An 8,993-nucleotide genomic window follows, 5' to 3' on the forward strand; every position below is an offset into this window, starting at 1 on the left:
AGCAATTTGCCTAGGACCACGCCAGCGTGGCAAAGAAAATTCACGTGATACGTGTGTTGTGCGCGTGAGCATGACCGGTCGAAAGTTACACCGGCGCGCTGTATATAAACATTAACATCTTTAAAAAACATCTGGGCTGGTTAATTTTTTCCTTTGCCTTGGATAAAGAGATCCCACAACACACCCGTAGTTAATTAATTGTAAGGCTGCTTGTTAATTATCATATTCGGAAAGAAAACGATCCGATCCGATCCCAATGCCGAAAAGAAAACGAGAAACCACCGCCGGTCCCAATCCACACCGCCGGCCGCTCGCCACCACCGCCACCGCCTCCCCTCCACCGGGAACACCTTCCACAATGTAGAAGGAAGCGCTCCTTTTATTCCACAATGTAGTGCTTTCTTTATCCCCGTGCTTCAACTTTAATCATAAATTTAATTATCAAGACCAATTACGGCGGGAGCAAAAATTATATCAGTGAATTCGTATTTGAAAAAAGTTTTCAATTATATAATTTTTTCTCCCACCGCAGTTGGTCCCGTTGATTAATTTATGGTCAAAGTTGGACCTCGAAAAGCGCGGACACACTATATTTTGGAATGGAGGGAGTATATAGGGCATGTTTGGTTGGGTGGGCTGCACCTGGCTCGCACCCGCGATGCAAAATTGCCCATGTTTGGTTGGCTGTGTGGCCTCCTCAGCCTGGCCCAGTTGATGCAAAAGGAGGCCTCCCAGCCAGGCTAAGGGGAACACAGGTTTTAAGTGTTTCCTTCGTGCAGGCTGAGGGAACCGCAGGTTCTTTCCCTTTGGACTTTTCAAACTTAGCGAACTGAAACATCTGAGTAGCTAAAGGAAGGAAAATCAACCGAGACCCCGTTAGTAGCGGCGAGCGAGAGCGGAACAAGGGTTTTCATCAAAAGAAATCCGAAGCGGTTTCATTCGATTTGTTGTGGATTGGATGATGGAAAAACCAGCAAGCAGCAAGCGTAGTTAGAAAAGTTGCCGTAGCGCGCCCTACGGAGTTGTACAAAGTCACCACGACGCAATCCAGCCGCATCCCTTCCGCCTTGCCATCGCTAGCAGCAGGACGATGTCGCCGGCGCTCCTCGACTATCTCCACCTTGACGCTGCCGGACTCCTCCATCGCCGCGCGCACCCACGCCTGCGTTCCTCGAACACCTCACCTCGACGCCGCCGCACTCCGACATCGCTGCGCGCACCCATGACCGCGGACAAGCTCGCCAGAGCTCGGCCCGCCGCTCGCCACCGACCGAGAGGAAGAATCGGGGTGGGGGAGAGGGGAGCCATGAGCCGCCAAATCCAGCTGCAGCCAAATCTCTGCCGCCGGCATCTCCTCCCGGCAGCCCATCTCCTCCACGGCCATCTCATCGCCCTCGAGCTCTTCACCTGGTTGGTCTCCTCCATGACCATCTACTAAATCTCATTGGAATGTGTCAGATAGGTGCAAATATTTTGATTTCTTTGCGAAACTCCTAATAAATAAAATCGACACTATGAGTTTTTGGTTCAGATTTCAGTTCAAGTTTGTTTTACTTGTTCCCTTTGTCCATGGAATGGTCCAGATCCATCTGAAATATTGGAATTGGAAGAGAAGACTTAGCAGAATTAAGCCCATGTTCAATCTACCAAACAACATCTGTCGTGTATAGCATCTCTCGTGCATCCATATCACACAGTCAACCAAACATACATCTCACCCCATCCTTGCATCCACTCAAGCAGGCCACGCTCAGCAAGGATCCCCCATGTGATGCAGGCTAAAGCCACCCAGGCAACCAAACACGCCCATAATATCTGCGTATATGTACGTACAGTCTTTGTTCTTAATCTGATGCTTCAGCTTATATATATAGTGTTTTCGTACGCTGGTATTATTTCGCTAGCTAGGATTTTTCGCAGTTAATGTTCCAAAGCACGTTTTGGGTGTATATATATTGGGGCCCGTATGTGCTCCAATAAATAAACATTGTAAAAACACACAGAGTCTGTTAGCTAGCTAATCTCGATCTCACCTTGATTAGGCCCGAACAGATATCCATGCTTCAGTAAGTTCTTGGGTTACATCTATCTGACGGGCTAGCTGGAGCTTATATTAGGACCATGCAGCTTGGTCCAGAAACTCCCTCCTCTCTTTGCTCTGTTCTGGTGTCAGCAGTTCTCCTAGTCCTTGCATTTTTACGCTCTTTAACTTACCGTATACTAGTATAACTTCACTCAGCAGGCTATATACATGGCTCTGTTCAGCCAGGATTAATTTGGGATAGCTAAATCCCTACTTGCCGGATGGGATATTAATTAACTAGCTTAGCAATGGTGGTCTATTGGTGCCACTCGATCGTGCTGCTCATTTATTTATTTTACATCCATCCATACTTATAATTTGCCACACATCTCTTAACTTGATAATTTGTAACAGTCCTGTCCTTGCATGGTTCTCTTTGCACACGTCCAATTAAGCTATTATATGTCAAATTTGTCTAGTGGCCCTTTCTTAGGACGGTTCGTTACCATTTTCTTTGTTAGTTTGTGTGTAACCAGGCTGCTTCCTTTTCCTTTTCTATTTCTAACTGAACCATTCTGGATGCTTTTTTTCATGTTTGCCAGGACGGACAGTTGATACAGCCAGCTATGGATAATATCACTCAGATTCCAAAAGATGCTCAGGATCTGGATAACAACATAAGGCTAGTAGCAGAATGCAAACTCAAGCAGCTCCAGGAGCGTAATCGTCCCAACTTCCTCCTGTCATTATCAGCAGAGCTCTCGAGTGATGCAAGTCCGCACGAGTGCAGATGCCTTGCTGGCATTATGCTGAAGAATTCTGTGGAAGGAAAGTATTCTGAAGATAACAGCATCCTCATCGAACAATGGAACAACCTGGATCAACGTATCAAATCCCAGATTAAGGAGTCATTGCTGATAACACTAGGATCTTTGGCTCCTCAGGCGAGGCATGCCTCATCACAGATTATTGGCAGGCTTGCATATATTGAGATACCCTCCCAGGGATGGCAAGACCTCATTGGCAGATTACTGCGCAACATGGCACAGCAGGGTGCATCTCCTTCTTCACTAAAGCAAGCAACTCTAGAGGCGCTGGAGTATGTGTTTGAGGAGAAGACCTTGAGGTTCGAGAAAGACACAATTAATGGTGTTCTGGATGCCGTCATCCGGGCAATGAACCACCAGGCAGAGAAAAGTTTTCAAGTCCGTGTTGCAGCGGTTAAAGCTCTACAGAATGTTCATAAGTTTGCTGACTTTGCAAGTGATGATGATTGCAGAAATCGTATAATGACTGCAATATCTGATGCAGCTAAATCTGATGAAGCAGTGGAGGTCAAGCATGCAGCATTCGGCTGCCTTACTGCAATTGCATCCAAATATTATATGGAGTTAGAACCTTACATGGAAACCACACTCAGCCTTACAACTGAAGCTTTGGGCTTGGAAGGAGGTGTGGACGAAACAGTTGCGCTCGAATGTATCGAGTTCTGGAGCACTATTTGTAGAAAAGTGATTAAACTCCGAGAAAAAAGAAAACGCTTTCCTCGTGTTATATTGACCGCAGATTGTCACTTCCTTGAGAATCCCCTTTGTTCACTTGTTCCACTTCTGCTACAAACTCTGTCGTTACACCAACAAAGAGATGTTGATGAACTGAACATCTTCATGAGTGCTATGACATGCCTAGGCCTCGCCGCTAGAACTATCGGGGATGCAGTTGTCCCACTTGCAAGGCAGTTTATCGAGGGTAACATCAAAGTGGCAGATTGGTGTAGTCGCAAGACAGCTATTTCTGTACTAGGCGCTATCCTTGAAGGGCCTTCTATTGAAAAACTCGCTCCTGTGGTCGGTTTGTTGATTGACAAGATGGAAGACCCACACATGGAGATAAGAGGCACCGCTACATGCACTCTTAGGCAGGTGTTTGAGCTTCTGCATTCTCCAGCTCTTGATAAAAGATTTTTCACAACTGAAGACTTTCCTCGCATCATGGCTGCGTTGTCAAAGAGGGGTAAAGATGTTCCAGAAGTGTCCAAGGAAGTGTGTGAAGCAATATATTTTCATGCCCGAGGTTATGATGTGCCAATCTCATCTGAGGTAGACCATTCAAAAAAGAAAATCTCATCTGAACTTTCACCTTTTCTTAGTGGTGTTATCAATGCTATCCTTTCTGCTTCGGAACTTGATAAGAAGACCCCTTTCGGGCTTCCTGCATCTGCATCTGCTTATGGCGCATTGATTGAGATTGTGAGAGTAAGCAACATATGGGATTTTGAAGCTGTAATAGCTATTATGGATTTGATGCCTCGTATCATGCGAAGATTAAACACAGCGCTTGATGCCAAAGCAATTTCATCAGATGACAAGACTAACAGGCAAAATCTTCAGGCGTTGCTGTGTGACGTACTGCATGCCATAATAGAGAAACTGGGCAATTCACTTCACGCGGACAAGGTTAGGGAGTCTGCTCAGTCTATGTTGCTTCAGTTTTGCCGTGTCCTGACCTGCGACTGTTCTACCGCACGCGATAAAGCAGCACTTGCTATTGGTGCTCTGGCTCGTGCCGTCGGTCCAAAGTTTCTGGATCACATGCCAATATTTTGTCAGTATTACAGCGTGAAGCTATTCTCCCCTATCTATTTAGAGGTGATTGGCACTATCTTTCATGTCTTGGGAGATGAAATCCTGCCATGCTGTGATGATATGATGGATGTTCTTTACGAAGGTCTCTCAAAACCCAAGCTTAAACCTCAAATTTTGGCATGCTTTGGAGAGATCGCTCTTGCTATCGGCAAGCATTTTGAGGAGTACCACCTGCAGGCTGTTAGGAAAAAGCTGAAAGAAGCTGCTAACCCAAGATATTATGCCAATGTCTCTGATGAGGATAAGGTTGATTACGGTAACCAGCTTAGAGAGGGAATATGCAAGGCTTACTCTGGCATATTGCGGGGTATAAAGGACCAAAAATCTGGGTTGAAGGTAGCAGCGGATCTAGTTGAGTTCATTGAAGCTGTCTCTGAGGACGAGAGCAGGTGCACATGATGCTCAATGCCTTCTTTTTGGTCAACTGTTCCATACGATTAACGTGGCATCATTTTAATTAGTTACCTTGCTCTTGTTTCTTATATGGGCGACTGTCCAGTACAATTATTTGCACATTCCATCATTCTAATTAGTTGTCTAGCTTGCTCTTGTTTCTTATAGGGGTGACTGCTCCATATGATTATTTGCACATGCCGCCATTCTAATTAGTTGCCTTGCTTTTGTTTATATGGGTGACTGCTCCATAGGATTATTTGTGCATGGCACCGTTCTAATTAGTTGCCTTGCTCTTTTTTCTTGTATGGCTGACTGCTCCATATGATTATTTGCACATACCATCATTTTAATTAGTAGGCGACATAGCCCCTAGTTGCTCTCCATAGTGGTTACTCGGCAAGGGACTCTATAGTTGCCCTTCTACAACAAATTAGACTTTTAACAGTGTAGAGCAAAGTAGATATTAGTAGATAAAATGAAGAAGGTTAGCAGACCAGGCAATTTAGTACTCCCTCTGTAAAGAAATATAATTAGACTTTTAACAGTGTAGAGCAAAGTAGATATTAGTAGATAAAATGAAGAAGGTTAGCAGACCAGGCAATTTAGTACTCCCTCTGTAAAGAAATATAATTAGACTTTTAACAGTGTAGAGCAAAGTAGATATTAGTAGATAAAATGAAGAAGGTTAGCAGACCAGGCAATTTAGTACTCCCTCTGTAAAGAAATATAATTAGACTTTTAACAGTGTAGAGCAAAGTAGATATTAGTAGATAAAATGAAGAAGGTTAGCAGACCAGGCAATTTAGTACTCCCTCTGTAAAGAAATATAATTAGACTTTTAACAGTGTAGAGCAAAGTAGATATTAGTAGATAAAATGAAGAAGGTTAGCAGACCAGGCAATTTAGTACTCCCTCTGTAAAGAAATATAATTAGACTTTTAACAGTGTAGAGCAAAGTAGATATTAGTAGATAAAATGAAGAAGGTTAGCAGACCAGGCAATTTAGTACTCCCTCTGTAAAGAAATATAATTAGACTTTTAACAGTGTAGAGCAAAGTAGATATTAGTAGATAAAATGAAGAAGGTTAGCAGACCAGGCAATTTAGTACTCCCTCTGTAAAGAAATATAATTAGACTTTTAACAGTGTAGAGCAAAGTAGATATTAGTAGATAAAATGAAGAAGGTTAGCAGACCAGGCAATTTAGTACTCCCTCTGTAAAGAAATATAATTAGACTTTTAACAGTGTAGAGCAAAGTAGATATTAGTAGATAAAATGAAGAAGGTTAGCAGACCAGGCAATTTAGTACTCCCTCTGTAAAGAAATATAATTAGACTTTTAACAGTGTAGAGCAAAGTAGATATTAGTAGATAAAATGAAGAAGGTTAGCAGACCAGGCAATTTAGTACTCCCTCTGTAAAGAAATATAATTAGACTTTTAACAGTGTAGAGCAAAGTAGATATTAGTAGATAAAATGAAGAAGGTTAGCAGACCAGGCAATTTAGTACTCCCTCTGTAAAGAAATATAATTAGACTTTTAACAGTGTAGAGCAAAGTAGATATTAGTAGATAAAATGAAGAAGGTTAGCAGACCAGGCAATTTAGTACTCCCTCTGTAAAGAAATATAATTAGACTTTTAACAGTGTAGAGCAAAGTAGATATTAGTAGATAAAATGAAGAAGGTTAGCAGACCAGGCAATTTAGTACTCCCTCTGTAAAGAAATATAATTAGACTTTTAACAGTGTAGAGCAAAGTAGATATTAGTAGATAAAATGAAGAAGGTTAGCAGACCAGGCAATTTAGTACTCCCTCTGTAAAGAAATATAATTAGACTTTTAACAGTGTAGAGCAAAGTAGATATTACTCCCCCCGTCCCAAAATAAGTGACTCAATTTTGTATTAGTTTTAATACAAAGTTAGTACAAAGTTGAGTCATTTATTTTGGGACGGAGGGAGTATTAGATAAAATAAAGAAGGTTGGCAGACCAGGCATTTTAGTATTACTAATAATCTGGAAAGAAAGGAAACCCCGTTCCTGTTTCTCCCAAATAGACTTTTAGAAGGTTGGCAGACCAGACTTTGAACTGCCATTTGCCGACATCAGCATTTTCTGTTGTTAGTATAAAATAGCTAACTAAGCCGATCAATCAAAAGAGAAAAATGCATCGTAGTCTCTGGCCGCCGGCAGTTCAGCACCTCCAGTCCTCGCGCCGCCGGCCACCTTGGCCGCGGCGTGGCTGTGCTTGCGCCACCCAGGTGCAGGTCTCCACCGGCTTTCCCCTGCCTTGCTCCACTCCGGCCATGGCAGCCACCTCTCCACCATCGCGGTCCTGTTTCGAGGTAGGCGGGCCGTGTTACTCCCCCAGATCGGTTGAATCTGGGGAGCGCGTTTCTCTCTCCGAGCCGGCCTCCGACATTGATGGCACCCCTCTGTCCTCTCCTCGGTTGCTGAGGCGAGCGTCCTTCGCTGAGGTGGTCAGGATGCCTCTTGGCAGGCCTGCGGCGGGCGCTCAGACCACGCCGGCGAGGCCACGGTTGCTTTCGTTGGTTGTGGTGCCGCCACCGTCTGGCTCCCAACCGCCCTCCCAGTTCGTGCATGCGCCGGCACCACGCATTCATGAGCCTGGTTGCACCACACCACCCCACGCCATGCCTGATTCTGGGGGATGGCAAGTGGTCGGTCGCAAGTCCGGGCGGCATGGGAGCGCGCTTCCTTCTCAAGCGGATGCATTCAAGGCACACCAACGCTCCTCTGCGGCCGGCAGTAATGGCGTAGACGGCTATAAACTCGACCTCCTCGGCCGCTGCTTCAGATGCCTTGACAAGAATCAGAAGGTGGCCGCTTGCCGCAACCCAACTCGCTGCCTCCATTGCCTTCGGGAGCGGCACACTGCTCGTTTCTGCCGCCGCAAACACCTGCCCCGCGTGCCCCTCTCCGAGCTCGATAATTCACCTCCGCCTCCTCCACGCCACCGCGCTCAGCCTACGGTTCTCTCCCGGCTGGTTTTCCCGCCGGAGCACCCAGTGTCCACCCGCGCCCCGGTCCACTCGCGCCTTTGCTTACCACCGCCCTTCCCCCGTACCTAGTGCTGCTGTTCCCGCGGCGCCGGAGCCTGCTGCTGCGGCGACGCCTGCCATGGATTCTTGCGACCTTGCCGCGGCCGCTCGCAGGGCGAGGAGGACGAAGTGCCTCGTCGATCAAGATGCGGAGATGGAGGCCGAGGAGGCGTGGCACCGGGGGTCCGCCCTCATGCTCATCGTCGTCGGCACGCGCCCCAGTCTTCTTCCTGGGAACATTGCGGAGAGCATCACCATGGAGTTCCCGGAGCTGCCCCCCTCCGCGTTCCAGGTGTCCCTCTACCAGCACGGCTTCTTCGTCCGCTTCTTCAGCGACCGGTGGTTCCGTGCCATCGTCGAAAAGAACATGCTGCACTTCCATGGCGTCCCCATCCTCGTGCGGCGTTGGACTGGCCTCTCCTTCGCCTCCTCGCACGCCAACCGCTACAGTGTGCGCCTCTTCCTAGAGGACCTGCCGCCGCACGCCTGGTCCATCAACAGGGTCCAGAGGATGCTGCCGGAGTGCCTCATCTACCGCATCGCCACCGAGACGCTCGACAAGGAAGACCTCTCCTACTTTGTGGCCACGGCGTGGGTCGAGGACCTGGAGGAGGTGCCCACGGTCGCCACGTTGACGGTGCGCGGCGAGCCAAGGCCGTGCTCTAACCCGCTAGCGCATTCCTCTACACCGGTGGGCTTCTCAGAAGAGGGTGGCATGGACGACACTTGCGCCTGCACCGACCACATCCCGCGGCTGCTCCACCACAAGGTCCTAGTTCACTTGGACTCAGTGGCCTACTACCCGGCCAGGCCGGCAGGGGCGGTGAGGCGTGCGGGACCTCGCGGTGATCACGACGAGCGTGACGACG

General features: G+C 47.0%; 1 protein-coding gene across 1 annotated transcript; it reads left to right on the plus strand.

Annotated features, from left to right (window-relative positions):
• Window positions 1–256: 256 nt before the first annotated feature.
• LOC125532132 (importin subunit beta-1-like) lies at window positions 257–5,067 on the plus strand. Its single transcript, XM_048696292.1, has 5 exons — window positions 257–360; window positions 780–795; window positions 2,043–2,066; window positions 2,626–3,475; window positions 3,743–5,067. Exons 1-5 carry the CDS (start codon window positions 257–259, stop codon window positions 5,065–5,067), a joined length of 2,319 nt encoding a protein of 772 aa, XP_048552249.1.
• The last annotated feature ends 3,926 nt before the right edge of the window (window positions 5,068–8,993 follow it).

Source organism: Triticum urartu, unplaced genomic scaffold (genome assembly GCF_003073215.2).
Source record: "Triticum urartu cultivar G1812 unplaced genomic scaffold, Tu2.1 TuUngrouped_contig_9161, whole genome shotgun sequence".
NCBI classification, from domain to species: domain Eukaryota; kingdom Viridiplantae; phylum Streptophyta; class Magnoliopsida; order Poales; family Poaceae; genus Triticum; species Triticum urartu.